The 17,503-nt window shown below is 40.1% G+C and overlaps 1 protein-coding gene across 2 annotated transcripts in view; it reads left to right on the top strand.

Annotated features, from left to right (window-relative positions):
- Positions 1 to 17,503, top strand: part of LOC138649722 (DNA topoisomerase 1-like) — a 62,817-nt gene that overhangs the window by 15,760 nt on the left and 29,554 nt on the right. For both annotated transcript variants that reach the window (XM_069740363.1, XM_069740364.1), the window contains 2 exons: positions 12,052 to 12,174; positions 16,243 to 16,430. In XM_069740363.1, the coding sequence (XP_069596464.1) occupies positions 12,052 to 12,174; positions 16,243 to 16,430 (311 nt within the window). The remainder of the gene's footprint in view (positions 1 to 12,051; positions 12,175 to 16,242; positions 16,431 to 17,503) is intronic.

Below are 17,503 nucleotides of genomic sequence, written 5' to 3' on the forward strand. Positions count from 1 at the left end.
GTAGTTATATTCTTGTACATAAAGGCAGTATTATAGTAGTTATATTCTTGTACATAAAGGCAGTATTATAGTAGTTATATTCTTGTACACAGGAGCAGTATTATAGTAGTTATATTCTTGTACACAGGAGCAGTATTATAGTAGTTATATTCTTGTACACAGGAGCAGTATTATAGTAGTTATATTCTTGTACATAGGAGCAGTATTATAGTAGTTATATTCTTGTACATAGGGGGCAGTATTATAGTAGTTATATTCTTGGACATAGGAGCAGTATTATAGTAGTTATATTCTTGTACACAGGAGCAGTATTATAGTAGTTATATTCTTGTACACAGGAGCAGTATTATAGTAGTTATATTCTTGTACATAGGAGCAGTATTATAGTAGTTATATTCTTGTTTATAGGAGCAGTATTATAGTAGTTATATTCTTGTACATAGGGGGCAGTATTATAGTAGTTATATTCTTGGACATAGGAGCAGTATTATAGTAGTTATATTCTTGTACATACGAGCAGTATTATAGTAGTTATATTCTTGTACATAGGGGCAGTATTATAGTAATTATATTCTTGTACATAGGGGCAGTATTATAGTAGTTATATTCTTGTACATAGGAGCAGTATTATAGTAGATATATTCTTGTACATAGGAGCAGTATTATAGTAGTTATATTCTTGTACATAGGGGCAGTATTATAGTAGTTATATTCTTGTACATAGGAGTAGTATTATAGTAGATATATTCTTGTACATAGGGGCAGTATTATAGTAGTTATATTCTTGTACATAGGGGCAGTATTATAGTAGTTATATTCTTGTACATAGGAGCAGTATTATAGTAGTTATATTCTTGTACATAGGAGCAGTATTATAGTAGATATATTCTTGTACATAGGGGGCAGTATTATAGTAGTTATATTCTTGTACATAGGGGGCAGTATTATAGTAGTTATATTCTTGTACATAGGGGGCAGTATTATAGTAGTTATATTCTTGTACATAGGGGCAGTATTATAGTAATTATATTCTTGTACATAGGGGCAGTATTATAGTAGTTATATTCTTGTACATAGGAGCAGTATTATACTAGATATATTCTTGTACATAGGAGCAGTATTATAGTAGATATATTCTTGTACATAGGAGCAGTATTATAGTAGTTATATTCTTGTACATAGGAGCAGTATTATAGTAGTTATATTCTTGTACATAGGAGCAGTATTATAGTAGTTATATTCTTGTACATAGGAGCAGTATTATAGTAGTTATATTCTTGTACATAGGAGCAGTATTATAGTAGTTATATTCTTGTACATAGGGGCAGTATTATAGTAGTTATATTCTTGAACATAGGGCCAGTATTATAGTAGTTATAATATTGTACATAGGAGCAGTATTATAGTAGTTATATTCTTGTACATAGGAGCAGTATTATAGTAGTTATATTCTTGTACATACGAGCAGTATTATAGTAGTTATATTCTTATACATAGGAGCAGTATTATAGTAGTTATATTCTTGTACATAGGGGCAGTATTATAGTAGTTATATTCTTGTACATAGGAGCAGTATTATAGTAGTTATATTCTTGTACATAGGGGCTGTATTATAGTAGTTATATTCTTGTACATAGGAGCAGTATTATAGTAGTTATATTCTTGTACATAGGAGCAGTATTATAGTAGTTATATTCTTGTACATAAAGGCAGTATTATAGTAGTTATATTCTTGTACACAGGAGCAGTATTATAGTAGTTATATTCTTGTACACAGGAGCAGTATTATAGTAGTTATATTCTTGTACACAGGAGCAGTATTATAGTAGTTATATTCTTGTACATAGGAGCAGTATTATAGTAGATATATTCTTGTACATAGGGGGCAGTATTATAGTAGTTATATTCTTGTACATAGGGGGCAGTATTATAGTAGTTATATTCTTGTACATAGGGGGCAGTATTATAGTAGTTATATTCTTGTACATAGGGGCAGTATTATAGTAATTATATTCTTGTACATAGGGGCAGTATTATAGTAGTTATATTCTTGTACATAGGAGCAGTATTATAGTAGATATATTCTTGTACATAGGAGCAGTATTATAGTAGTTATATTCTTGTACATAGGAGCAGTATTATAGTAGTTATATTCTTGTACATAGGAGCAGTATTATAGTAGTTATATTCTTGTACATAGGAGCAGTATTATAGTAGTTATATTCTTGTACATAGGAGCAGTATTATAGTAGTTATATTCTTGGACATAGGAGCAGTATTATAGTAGTTATATTCTTGTACATACGAGCAGTATTATAGTAGTTATATTCTTATACATAGGAGCAGTATTATAGTAGTTATATTCTTGTACATAGGGGCAGTATTATAGTAGTTATATTCTTGTACATAGGAGTAGTATTATAGTAGATATATTCTTGTACATAGGGGCAGTATTATAGTAGTTATATTCTTGTACATAGGGGCAGTATTATAGTAGTTATATTCTTGTACATAGGAGCAGTATTATAGTAGTTATATTCTTGTACATAGGAGCAGTATTATAGTAGATATATTCTTGTACATAGGGGGCAGTATTATAGTAGTTATATTCTTGTACATAGGGGGCAGTATTATAGTAGTTATATTCTTGTACATAGGGGGCAGTATTATAGTAGTTATATTCTTGTACATAGGGGCAGTATTATAGTAATTATATTCTTGTACATAGGGGCAGTATTATAGTAGTTATATTCTTGTACATAGGTGCAGTATTATAGTAGATATATTCTTGTACATAGGAGCAGTATTATAGTAGTTATATTCTTGTACATAGGAGCAGTATTATAGTAGTTATATTCTTGTACATAGGAGCAGTATTATAGTAGTTATATTCTTGTACATAGGAGCAGTATTATAGTAGTTATATTCTTGTACATAGGAGCAGTATTATAGTAGTTATATTCTTGTACATAGGGGCAGTATTATAGTAGTTATATTCTTGAACATAGGGCCAGTATTATAGTAGTTATAATATTGTACATAGGGGCAGTATTATAGTAGTTATATTCTTGTACATAGCGGCAGTATTATAGTAGATATATTCTTGTACATAGGAGCAGTATTATAGTAGTTATATTCTTGTACATAGGAGCAGTATTATAGTAGTTATATTCTTGTACATAGGGGCAGTATTATAGTAGTTATATTCTTGTACATAGGGGCAGTATTATAGTAGATATATTCTTGTACATAGGAGCAGTATTATAGTAGTTATATTCTTGTACATAGGAGCAGTATTATAATAGTTATATTATTGTACATAGGGGCAGTATTATAGTAGTTATATTCCTGTACATAGGGGGCAGTATTATAGTAATTATATTCTTGTACATAGGGGCAGTATTATAGTAGTTATATTCTTGTACATAGGAGCAGTATTATAGTAGTTATATTCTTGTACATAGGGGTAGTATTATAGTAGTTATATTCTTGTACAATGGAGCAGTATTATAGTAGTTACATTTTTTGTACATAGGGGCAGTATTATAGTAGTTACATTTTTTGTACATAGGGGCAGTATTATAGCAGTTATATTCTTGTACATAGGGGGTAGTGTGACGATGCCAGATAATGTAATTCCGTATCTTCCTTCCTGAGTGAGCATTTTCAAACTTAATTTCAGGAATGACTTGCAGGCTTTGAATCTTGAGCTTTGTCATCCAATGATGCATTTGACAATGTTCTCATGAAAGAGGACGGTGTATTTTACTGGGTTATTTACGGGATTGAACAATGTGTGGAGAATGGAAGTGAGCAGCTTATAATTCGATCCATCAAGCTACTTTTGATTTATTAAGTATTTTGGCAAATGTGGACAAAATGATGATGTATCTAATTGTATTCTGGCATTGTTGTGTATGCAGATAGCAGATGTGTGCAGTCGGTCCAGGAGGCACGTTCAGATCGTCAGTCGGGGGTGATGGATGCTGAATACTGTAATCTTACGGTAGAGACATGTCACACAGGGTGATTGTGTGTTGTTGCAAAACTACAACTCCCAGAATGCCCTGTCAGCATCTAGCCTTATAAATTGGGGTTACGGTGTATCAAACTCCTTTTTTTTTTTTTTTAGAGGGCAACATTAGCATTATAGTTGACTACAAAGGGTCATTTGTAATTGTAAAGCCTCATGCAGATGTTCATGCAACATGATTGAAGCACAGACTGTAATGCACAGATTGGGTAGGAACTATTAGACAGCTGTACAGTTCGGAAGATAATAGTTGTAGATGGTTATAAGACAGTTTGCAGTTGTTTTTTTTTGCCTGCACTGATCAGCCATAACTGTGTACTTTGGTCTCTTACCATGAATCCAATGGTCTTTGGCTCCGCCATACACTGCGCTGGTCCCTTTGGTACTACACGTGAATACTACCACAATGCTCCCTCTTCCTTCATCTCTTGATGCCATCCTCCTTGCCACCTCTTTCAGCCACGTAACCAACTCTCCTGGCAGTTTGGCATAACTGCTGTCATGACTGTTGCAGGAGTACCAGAGTTTGGTACTCCTTCCCTATCGCTAAAGCTAAGGGGCACCCTAATCTATCCCTGCTCCCCTGATTACTTCTGATGGTGACAACGCCGGGGACACGTGCCTTGCTGAACTTGTCCTAAATCAGCCCTTATCTGTCCTCTCCACCACCCAGGGAAGTGGAGAGTTGTAGTGTGTGTATATAAATACACAAACAAGACTAACAAGGGAAGATGCACAGGGATAAATGAAAATGTGAATTATATAAATATGCACTCAAAGGAAAACCAGGAAGTAAAGGAACGAAAAACCAAAAAGGAGAGGATGAGGATATGCACACTGACAAATCGCCAAGCAACAATCTTCTGAACAACATTCCAAACACCTACTCATACAACCAACGCCTCCTACTCCAGAATCAAGCAGTATGTAACGAACACTGGCAATCACTTATTGGCAGAGGCAAGTTTATATAAAAGAGAGGAGTGGCCAACACTGAACAGCTGAGAGCATCAAAGCAGAGAAGCTTCAGAAGCTCTCAACTAAACAGATTAACCCCTGCACTACTAGCAGAAACATGCACTGCTTAATATGATGTGCTTCAAAACAGTGCAGCAGTGTATGAATTCAGACACCGTGGTCTTTTGGCCCCTTATCGTGGTAAACCCGTGACAATTACCACGTGCAGTGGCCAAGCAGATATCGGCAACAATGGGGCAAATGGGCAAATACCGAAAGGCACCAAAGCAAAAATGTAAGAGGCGTGTATGGAAGATGAGAGAAACTAGTTTTGAGTGATAGGTTTCCATTAGTATGTCTTCTGTTAGCTGCGTTAAGCGAAACCCAGGTACAACACATCCCGTATAGTACAATTAGCCCTTTCCTGCAGATGGCTTGCTATTCGAGATAACAACTTTTTGGGCATTTTCCGAAATTTGTTCTGTATGTCCTCCAAAGACGAAGTTCCAATTTTCTCCAGCTGGGCCCAGATAATGTAATACACAGCAGAAAATTGAGTTTCATTCATCTGTGAAGTTGCCTCCTCTGCAGCGCTCATCAGGTGTTTTGCTGCCACAGTCATTCTCATTGAGGAGCAAATTCAGATTTGCGTCCAGGTATTGGCAAAACACTAATGGCCTCCAGTCAGGCTGTCCTGGAGCCATCACTCTCTTGGGTAACATGGACAGCTGCATTCAGGAGCGTGTGATTGAGTTCAGGTCCGCAGAGACCCGGAGATGGACCGTCGCATGAGGCAGCGGATCACCTCTGGCACAAAAACCCCTATTCAACACAAATGCAGAAACTTTCATTTTTTCTTTTTTTTCCCCGTCTGTCAGCCGCAGGAATGTTCGGTACAAAGTGGAAGATTTGTAATTGTAGACATCACTGCTCGGCTTTTTCCTTGGGAAATTATAAAATGGTGAACACAAGACGATTTATGCTGCTCATCTCAGCCAGGCCACCAGAGTCTCAATGCTCCTGACTCTGCAAACATATATCTCGCTGCTTTGCCTTTTTACGTAATTATGAAGTTTCTTAACGCTGTAAGCAATCATTATAACGGATGAACTGAGCAGGTCAGAATGTATCAATGAGAAATGAGACTGAGTGAGATATAAAAATTCCTCCGATCTCTTCTATTTCTTTCATGCATTTCTCCTCTAATTTGTGCCTCTCCCGCTTTTGGGCCCTTCGTTCCACCTCTTCAGCTTTTGGGCCTTCCGCTGCACCTTTCCTGCTTTTGGGCCCTCCGCTGCACCATTCCCGCTTTTGGGCCCTCCGCTGCACCATTCCCACTTTTGGGCCCTTCGTTCCACCTCTACCGCTTTTGGGCTCTCCGCTGCACCTTTCCCGCTTTTGGGCCCTCCGCTGCACCATTCCCGCTTTTGGGCCCTCCGCTGCACCATTCCCACTTTTGGGCCCTTCGTTCCACCTCTTTCGCTTTTGGGCCCTCCGCTGCACCTTTCCTGCTTTTGGGCCCTTCGTTACACCTCTTCAGCTTTTGGGCCCTCCGCTGCACCTTTCCCGCTTTTGGGCCCTTCGTTCAACCTCTTCCGCTTTTGGGCCCTCCGCTGCACCTTTCCCGCTTTTGGGCCCTTCGTTCCACCTCTTCTGCTTTGGGGCCCTCCGCTGCACCTTTCCTGCTTTTGGGCTCTCCGCTGCACCTTTCCTGCTTTTGGGCCCTCCGCTGCGCCTCCCGCTTTTGGGCCCTTCCGATATTAACTCTGTGGCTGACTCTGGCATAGGGTCACAGCCACTAATGGATAAAATTGAAGGAGGGCGCCGCAACAGATTGTACCTAAGGGAGTAGAATGGAACTATTGAAAGGAGGACAAGTGCATGCCGCCAAAGCCAGATGAGGAAGATCACAACGCAATAGAGGTAGGACGACCATTCTGTGACATAAATGTTCTTGTATTCTTTTAGAGAATTATAGTCTAGTGGGTGGAGACTCCCAATGATTGACAGCCTCTTTAACGTGATCGTGTCCGCCCACTGGACACCTAAGCTCAGAATGATCACGGATATAAATAATAAAAACCACAGGTAATCCAGAATCTATCAGCACAAAGTTTGTATATTGATCTGCTCCCCTCCATTTCCTCATGGTACCATTTTATTAAAACTCTTCTCCATGACTTCTTCAGAACTGAAGGTCCTTTATGGTCGTGTTACCTGTCCCGCGTGCATTCGCCACTTTACGAGATTTACCATATGGAGTTAAGTGTTGTCTCCAGCTATTGTTAGGGCTCCGTCCTATTGCTTAATCCCTAACTAAACCTTATTTACAGCGCAGCATGGGCACCGGCCGTGCAAATTCACATATTTATAGGTCACCCTGTTTAAAGACAACTGAAGAGCGATTGCTTAAACAGCAGGAATCCTAAAAAAAAAGCAAAACCTTTTCAAAGATTAAAGGCAGCTAAATCGTTACGGATGGACGTGGTGGAGAACATGCGGTCTGCACGTGGCACAATCCTCTTATCACAGCTTCTTCCCCTTAGTAAAGTCTTTCAGAATACATTAAGCCTACCTGGTACAAGGCGTATTCTTCCCTTCTCCAGTGTGTTTTTCTTGCTTTTTTTTCTTCTTAATTTTCTCTTCTTTCCATACTTTTTGAAGCAATAGGACGCACTTTGTGAGTGAAAAAAAAAAATATATTGCTAACAGCGTCTACTAGTGGACAGTAATGGTGGTACGAACTTACCACCAATAGAGAAGTTCTTAACCCCTTAGTGACCGAGCCAAATTTTTGAAATCTGACCAGTGTCACTTTATGTGGTAATAACTCTGCAACGCTTCAACAAATCCCAGTGATTTTGAGATTGTTTTTTCGTGACACATTATACTTTATGATAATGGTAAATTTTGTTCAACATTTTTTGTGTTTATTTATAAAAAATATCAAATTTGAGAAAAATGTTAAAAAATTAGCAATTTTCTAAATTTGAATGATTATCCCTTTAATCCAGATAGTCATACAACAGCAAACCATTAATAAATAACATTTCACACATGTCTACTTTACATCAGCACCATTTGTAAAATGTTATTTTATTTTGTTAGCATTTTAGGAGGTTTAAAAATGTAGCAGCAATTTTTCATTTTTTCAAAGAAATTTACAAAATTTATTTTTTTAGGGACTTATCCATGTTTAAAGTGACTTTAGGGGTCCCATATATTGGGAAACCCACAAATGTGATACCATTTTAAAAACAGCACCCCTAAACATATTGAAAACTGCTGTCAGGTAGTTTATTAACCCTTCAGGTGCTTTACAGGAATTAATGCAAAGTGGTATGACAGAAATGAAAATGTGTAATTTTACCACCTAAATGTTGCTAACTTCTAAACAGATTACTACAGCCGTCAGACTCTAAGGCCGCTATTTGGTCATGAATTGCCATGGCAAGCATCAGGACAACAAAATCATGATCTGAGGACACCAATTGTGACAAAGAAGAAGCCCCCACACTCTGTTAACCATTTATAATGATGTAGTCACTATTGACAGCAGCATCTAAGGGGTTAAACAGATTTGGACGGTGCAAATACTGATCGTGGCTGGTACAGCAAGTTGTCAGCTATAGTGTACAACCGACAGATGCTGGATTGTCATCTGTATGGGGATACTATTCTCTTATATCTCAGGTCAGTTAAAACAGGGGTCCCCAACTCCAGTCCTCAAGGCCCACCAACATGTCATGTTTTCAGGATTTCCTTAGTCTTGCCCAGATAATAATTGCATCACCTGTGCAATGCAAAGGAAATCCTGAAAACATGACCTGTTGGTGGGCCTTGAGGACTGGAGTTGGGGACCCCTGAGTTAAAAGACGTATTGGCGGTCATTAAGGGGTTAAGGGTATTGACCTTTTTTGGTTACCAATAGTTAGCAATCGGGTTTAATTACATTTTCCACCATTTGACTACTGGCTGTAGAATGAGTTAATTGAGAATCCAGCAGTGAGCTTGTTCTGACATAAACTTTATCTACTTTTCTGAGCTACTCTCCATATAACATTAAAGTTAAGTTCAACTTTGTAGTTCTAAATCGGCAGAGAGGAGCTCAGGAGGAGGAAGAGAAGGTAAACTCTTCTATCAGAATGAGCTCGCTGATGGCTTTTCAGCCTTCAGTCGTGAACAATATAAAGTGGCAAACAGGCTTTGTAAGCCAGACCAAATGGCCACTTTATTCGAGACATCTGCCTTAAACAACCTGGGCATTTTCCCTGTTTCTTCACTTTCCCTTGTGGGTCCGTTACGTTTCTGGCAAATTACTCCATACCGTCCTAGTAGGATTCCAACCCCAGATGCTAATTCTTCATCCATCATGTTCTCACTATTTCTGTCCCGACTCCAGACTGCTACTCCATTTTCTCCAAGTTTTCTTCTCTACACAGTCTTACTATCTGGATCCTTTGTCTCCCCCTTGTCACAGGGACACCCGCTCCATGCTGTTCTCTAACTCGCCAAACCTGAGGTCTGCTGCTCTTGTAGACTAGGCCCTATCTGAGCTTCTATCAGGAAGTCTTCCTCTGTCTTTTCACATAGCCCCTCTCATACTGGGCTAGTCACAACTGTTAAGGCTACTTTAACACTGGTGTTTTTTTTAAAACGTCGCAATGCGTCGTTTAGGGGAAAAAACGTATCCTGCAAAGTTGTTTGCAGGATGCGTTTATGCCCCATAGCGTAACATTACCGACGCATTGCGACGTATTGACACACGTCGCAACCGTCGTGCGACGGTTGCGCCGTGTTGTGGCGGACCGCCGGGAGCAAAAAACGTTAAATGTAACGTTTTTTGCTCCAGACGGACCGCTTTTTCCGACCGCGCATGCGCGGTCGGAACTCAGCCCCCACCTCCCCGCACCTCACAATGCGGCAGCGGATGCGCCGGAGAATGCATCCGCTGCACCCGTTGTGCGGCGCTAACAACGCTAGCGTCGGTATCTCGGCCCGATGCAATGCGACGGGCCGAATCCGACGCTAGTGTGAAAGTAGCCTAACTGTTGATGCCTGCTCACAATCTGTTGCTGGGCAGAACACAGCTTCATCACTTCACAATGCACAAAACAATGCATTACATCAACACGGATTCTGCAAGGGGTGTGTGAGCAGCATGTCCACCTCCTTACTCACCCTCGGTCCTCTGAGAACTGTGAACACATGTTTAGACAGTAGGTCTTATCCAAATATTGCTGCTGATCAAGTTCCTCCCTGCATGACAGTTGTTTACCCAATGCACCAGTCCTCCTTGGTCGTATAGTCAGATTGCTGATGGTGAGTTTTGGTTGCTTTCTTGGCCTACAGTCCCCCGAAAAGACCATTCTGAATAAGTCCCTACTTCCATCTTTGTGGAAACTGCAATAAGCTATCCTGTCCACGTGGGCCGATATTTCTACAGAACAAATTTATGGCAAAGTGGGATCTACGATGAATTTATGCATTTTTCACAGCCATAGGAGGTCCAACCTGTAGCTAATAAGGTGACCCATCCATAAATACCCTTCAGAGGTTTGGACCCAGTAATGTTTTTGAGGATCTGTACACGTTGGTGCTCTTCTATGGGTAGACCAAAAAGTTAAGTGGTTGGGTACCAGTTCGATTTTTGGAGATTCCCTAGAGAAGTCCTCCATGGCCGCCTCTCCATTCTCTGCCTGGATATGGCAGCCAGTAGACTGGGTGAGACTGGAACCACCAATATCTGTTCATATATTTTAAGCATTCCAAAATAAGGATCTGTCCAATATTAGAAAGTTTCTTTACCTGTAAAAGCACCACTCTGATCCGTTGGATGTGTCTGGTATTAGTCTGACCCCAATGGAGGTGTCCAAAAAAGCCAGGTGGTAAAGCCTGTAGGAGCAGTCATGGCTTTTTAAGCCATGAAAACAATGAACTTTGGACACGCTAATAAGTCCAATTATGCATAAATTATAACTCCATGCAAAGCGCTTGGGTGTCATAAATTAGCATTAATTCGTATTGACAAAGGAAATTAACCAACGGCCAGTGAGGAATAAAAGCTTGTGAAAATCCAAGAGTCTGAAAAACTCGGAACAATTACAAATCATAAGCGGAGATCAGACCGGCTCAGTCAAAGGTCCTGTCCTCTATAAAGGTTTTAAAGGGTGCACAATTCCATTTATTTCACATTATTCCTCTTGGCTTCGCTATAATGAGATTATAATTCTGAGCCAATGACTATTGTTAGGGCCAATTGATTAAGAAATGGAAAAGAGCGCGAGGGGAATTAATGGGGCATTCGACACATGAATGAAACGAGAGGATTTTTCTTGGGCTGTCACAGACATGACTTTAGTATAGTCTGCGTCAAGTGAAGTGTTGAGATTTGCTTTCCAGACTAATTGATCTGTCATCTAAAAGGGTCTCGGTGATGCTCTGTGGAGGGATTGTCACCACTCTACAATGGCTGGGTTGTATATTCTAGCAAAAGCCAACTTTTTAGGGAATTACGTAAAACTTTTAGCTAAAGAGCGCTTATATGTATAGATCCCCAAGTGTCTCCTAAGGAGCCAGTGTCATAGGAGCCGTTTTTCAACACTAAGATAAGCAGCATATTACTCAATAATATGCCACCAAGGTCTGCGGTATCTCCAGTCTTGTCTACCATTTGGAACATGATTAATCGAGAATTGCAAAATGAGCTGCCAGCAGTGGATCTTGATGATTTGCCAATTGAAGCTTTCTCAGATGACCATTAATGACTTCAATGATGGCAAAAATAGAGACTGTTTGGAAAATGTTGATTCCCTTTTATTTATAATAAATTTGCAAATCAAGAACATGTCTGCATCAGGTGATTTCTAGAATTCCACCACTTTTTCTTTTTGGAGTTTCAATTTCAATGTTGTGCATTTTTTTTTATTAAAACCTCCTTGAACACTTTATTCTCGGGATCTTAGGGGAGTTTCTAGACTGAAACCTAATAGACTCCCAAGTAGACGGTTACTCTACTCTGTTCCTGGCGAAACCAGATAATTGTATGTTATTTCTTCTAGGAAATGACCCTGGAAGAGCGGATGGTGATTATTGATTTGGCAAAGTGCGATTTTACAGAAATCTATAATTACCATAAAGTTAAAACGGAGGAAAGGAAAAATCGCAGCAAAGAAGAAAAACTGGTAAAAAATGAATTTACTGTCTAAACTGCTATTGATTAAAAAAAAAAAAAAAAAAGACTTTAACCTTGTATAAACAAAGTTCTAAAAGCTTCTGGGGTTTACTCAAGATTTGTTTGTGGGCTTGGTTTCAATTATTTGCATGTTTCTAGTTAATTCGTCTTTTAAAATATTCTGAAATGTTGCAAAACTTTCCCTTTTTTTTATCCAGTGAAAAATGTTGAAAAAAAAATTGCTGTTTTAGCAGAATGATAAAAATGCTAAAGGCTACATTCTCACTGATGTTGCCGATTTTCTGCACCCATTATGTAAAATGGGTTACTTGCATTACTTCTGAACTGTGCTTGTGTTTAAAGCTTGAGAAAATACATGGATAGAAAATGCAAGTGTTTTTTTTGGTGCAAAATTTCAGCACTAAAAAAAAACAGCAATAAAAAAGAAAAAAATTGAAAAAAAGTGCAAAAACACAGATCTGATTACTATCGCGTATTTCTGTGTAGATACCTGCAAAACCTATAAACCGTTTTTATCTGTACCTGTCTAAAAACTCTAAACAAAAGCATTTTTTAACTTGTTCCAAATTAAACAAAACTGAAAAGTGATCGATTGAAGCACAAAAACTACTTTAAAAAGTTTTTTTTTTTGTTCTGCATGCATTTTTAAGCCTGAAAAAAAAATCATGAAAAGGGTGAAAATTCCTTGGGTTGTCAAATTTGCACCTTTTTTTGGGTGGGGAGGAATTGTACGCATGTTTCCCCAATAAAGTAAAAAGCTATTTTTTATGTATATTTTGGCACAGAATCTGCTCCAAAATCCACATAATTCTAGCATCTAAGCATCTGGTCGAAATGTGCAGCAAAAAAGTTATATTTTTTTAATGATTTCTCTCGCTGAAGATGAATGAGGCCCAGTTTTAAAGCTTCTGTGAATTTCAGTTTGGATGAATAATGGCCGAGATCTCGGGCAGGGCAGATACCGGCAGCCTCTGCGCACATCCTTGCCAGTTTTGCTAAAACTTGATGAACAGTAACACCTGTCACTTAAGTCCTCCGTACTCTGCCACGAGCCTCGGATGGTGATAAATGTCCGCAGAGGACGCTTTCCAAAGAAGAGCTGGTATTAAAGAGCAATGCCACCCATTAGAACTCCGACTGGTTAAATGTTTCCGATGGCTAATACGTGGTTTCTTTAGTTAATTACTATGGAGGCACATAAGTATGCATAGGAGTTGCATACACAAAACTGTGTTTGCAAAGCTAACTTTAATTTTAATAGTCAGTTCACTGACACAATTGTCGTAAAAGTGTCTGTAGCGTTCTGTTCAAAATCTATCCCCTTACGATATGGCGCTCAGCACATTTTTTTTTTTTCTTAATCCATATTTCGGGGTTTGCAATGGCTAATGGTCCTGAAAATCTTAGTCGTTAGCTGGAGCTTTTGATTTTTTTTTTTGTAATTATTCCTTCTCTACCATGTAAAAATGTTTCACAACATTTTAGTAGTTTACTGTATAATCTGGCATTGAAGAATCTTTGTTGTATGCTGACAGGGTCGGTTGCAGAGGTAACCGTCCGATGCCTAGCTGGTACAGAAGATATGTCCTATTCTAATTGGTGGGGCACATGCATGATATATATACAGATTTTGGACTTTGGAATGTGCAACCTGTTCTCCTGGCATGCACCAAGAGTCTTCGTTCCATGGGTGTCAAAATTGTCTTGTCCTCCTAAGAGATCTGGGTTTAGAAGATCACTACGTATTGTCAATTGCAGATCTTCCATTTAGCCTCTGAGTTTGGGTCCCATATTACATGAATTTGGTTTCCTTGGTGCTGAAGAGGTTAACGACCCTTCCTATGCTGGCCAGAAACATGCAGCTTCGTGACAGCTGCTTCTGATCTGGTCATTTCCTTGCTCCTTTGAGTCGCTGTGCTGAATTGGAGTTCGTTGTTGCTACTGAAGATTGTTGTGTGCTTTTTTTTTTGGTGTATACTTTCCTCACCATTTTATTCAGTTGTTTAATACATTACTATCCTTCCCTATATACCTCTATGCCTTTGGTGAGTGTTTTGTATGTTAGTTGCTTTTTGTTATCCCTGTCTCTTGCGTGTTGATACTCAAGCATTTTTGTCCCAGACTTCCTGGGATAGGGACAGGGGACACCTTAGGCAATAAAAGGAGAAAAGTAAGGCTGGTGGCCCAAACCTCCTCACCTTTGGGAGCAGGAATAGTTAGGGCCCCAGTCCTAGGGACTGTTCAGGGCCCCTTTCACTAATCACGAAAAGTCAGTGTGTGACTCTGGGTAAGATGAGGCGCTGCACAACTTATTTATTAATGTTCTGCTGCATCTTCTACTCTAGTCACATCAAGAGCTGCTTTATCAATTCTCCGAGCCTTTGGCAACCCCCCTGTACATTGGTGGTTTGATGTTTTATTCCTGGAGTTACAGTACCCGATATTGACATCCTTATGACGTTTGGGTACTCAGACCCCCCATTATGTTCTGGGACTATTGGCAACTGGCTGTTTTGTAGAACAGAACATAAATCGCTTCCAGCCGCTGCGGAATCTTCCAGATAAAGTTTAACGTAACAGTGAAGAGGGTTTTACTTCCAACCCAGAGATTAAATTCTAATAATGGCAACAAGTGCAGCAGAATAGAACCTGCTAATTAGTAAGAAAATGGCTTTTTAATTACAAAACATTAGTTGAAGAATTCAATCAGAATGCTCAAGTTCTAATAGAGGTTCTGCAGCAAGTGGAGGTTTTTGTATAAGTCCGTTCAGTACAGAATTGGAAGTTGGGGACGTGTCTCATGCATCGGTGTATAAAGGGGATGTGCAGAGGCTTCTCCTGGGCAGTGGTAGACACCCAGAAGAGGGCCACTGTGAAAAACAGTATATGGGCCCCTTTTTTGTGTCTTCTACCTGCTTTTAGAGGTAGAAGTGTCCCCATAACCCCTTGGGCCCCACAAGTTGTCCGCCCATTACTCCTGGGCCCTGGTGTCTGATGTGGCCTAGAGGACCATAGTCCATGCTGGATAACAAGACATAACTTATGGCGATGGCTACTGAAGTTTTTGCATCAGGGCCAGAAATTTACAAATTGAGCCTGCAAGGGTTGAAGTGATACCCAAGAATTAACTTCACAACTCTTCCAGTGGGACAATCCCAGTGTTGAGGAGTTATCTCGGGAGGTCAGTGTTTTTTTTTCAACTTTAAAAGCATTCATGCAGTTTAAATAGAATAGTGGAGGAGAGAGCCGGCAGCTCCCTGCTCCACTGTTCAGTCTGAGCCTTGGCACTGCACAGGCTATAACATCGCTAGATTGCACCTTCTGTGAGGAGTTATCCCAAGAGGTCAGTTGTAAGTTTCGTTATCAACTTTCTGCATTCTAAAGATGGAGATGTAATTAAATAGAATAGTGGAGGAGAGAGCTGGCAGATCCCTGCTCCACCGTTCAGTCTGAGCCTTGGCACAGCACATGCTATAACATCCCTAGATTGCACCTTGTGTGGAGCCACAAACTGAATAGACCTGAGCAGCTCACCATTATTGGGGCTGGGGAGTAGTGGGAAGAGGAGGCATCCTCATGTGGGGGCATTACTGTAAAAGGCACGGTGTCGAGGGGACCCATCATGCTGTGCATGTGTCTGGGTTTTTGTGGGAGTCCCATAATATTGTGTGTTTGGAATACTGTGGGAGGCATCATACTACATGTGTTTGAGGTACTGGGTGGGGCACCACAATCAGAGGAACCTCTAACGGACTCCTCTAGGAGCAATATTTCTGTGACCATAAACGCGGTAACTATAGTCATTTATCAGCAATGCTGTAAAAAAAAGGCGGTTGCCTGTCGCATCCCTGGCAGCCAAGCAGCAGTCAGTCTGTGTCCCGCTTGTCAAGGAAGATTGCACTAATAAATATATATATCGGGGCCCGGATGTTCATGTGGCTCCATGATGTATTAGCAGAGTTCTGCTGCAGATCAATCGGGCAGGGGTGGGGGTGTTATCTTTAGATATTAAAGATACAAATCTTTCTCTTATCTGATTTCTTTCATCGCTCGTCAGAAACTTAAAGAAGAGAATGCGAAGCTGGTGGAGGAATACGGCTTCTGTATAATGGATCACCACCGGGAGAGGATCGGGAACTTCAAAATTGAGCCCCCGTCGTTGTTCCGAGGGAGAGGCGACCACCCTAAACAGGGAATGCTGAAAAAGCGAATCCTCCCGGAAGATGTGATCATCAACTGCAGCGAGTAAGTGTCTTCTGCTGGAGGATGTTCATCCAGGGTTTGCATCTTTCCATGCAGAGATTGGTGTGGTTGCACCAAGTCCTCCAGCGAGGAGGCCAGAAACACTCTGACAAAAACTTGAGTGGGATGAAGCTGTAATGAGCTATGAAACCAAGCACAGCCACCAATAAATAAGCAGAACTGTGCCAGGTAAGCAATGAGGAAGATGAGGCACGTGTCAGAGTACTGCTGTCCTTGCTTCCTTGCTACAAAGGTGCTCTGTAGAGGTGCCGAGAGTTGGGCCGCCACCTAATATTGATGGCCTGTCATAAAGATGGGTCATCAATTTTACTTCCTGTAATCAATTTTGTTCAATATTTTTGAACCTCTTGACTCCATTGCCACAAGGGTTTAAAGGGTTTAGCTCACAATTTTTCTACAGGAGTGCACCGCTCCCCTCCCGACATCCTGCTTGCCGGAGCGCAGTGCGTTCCTGATGATCAACAGTTCGATACAGCACTGTGGCTGCTTTTATGGCCAAAATAACCATATGCAATTAATTGAAAAGTATTGGGGCGCTCTAGTTTTTTGTCCAGGAGCACACAGCTCCCTCCTGCTTGCCGGGGCGCAGTGCGTGTCTGATGATGATCAATAGTTCATAGTTTTTGCCAAAATAACCGTATAAATTATGTTATTAGTAATTAAATATTGAAGTGTTCAAGTTTCTACATTCGGGAGCGCACCGCTCCCCTGCCTTCCTTCTTGTCAGGACGCAGCGTGCTACTGATGACTGACGGTTATGGGCAGCAGAATGGCTGCATTTACTGCCAAAATAACAATTTTCTATGGGTTATTGGTAGTCAAATAATATTGGGGTGTGGGTTTCTATCTTCAGGAGCACACCGCTCCCATGTCCAGACTTCCTGCTCCTGAAGATTGACAGTTCTGGCTGGCAGAGCCTGGCTAAGCAACAAGAAGCAAACTATAAAACTGAAAATCCCACCTATCTTTATTCACACAATTTTTTTTTATTTTTGTTTTTTTTTACTTGTTTAAATAAGATGAGAAAACCCTTCCCATTCCCAACCGCTAACTCT

This window comes from Ranitomeya imitator, chromosome 9, assembly GCF_032444005.1.
Source record: "Ranitomeya imitator isolate aRanImi1 chromosome 9, aRanImi1.pri, whole genome shotgun sequence".
Lineage (NCBI taxonomy): Eukaryota > Metazoa > Chordata > Amphibia > Anura > Dendrobatidae > Ranitomeya > Ranitomeya imitator.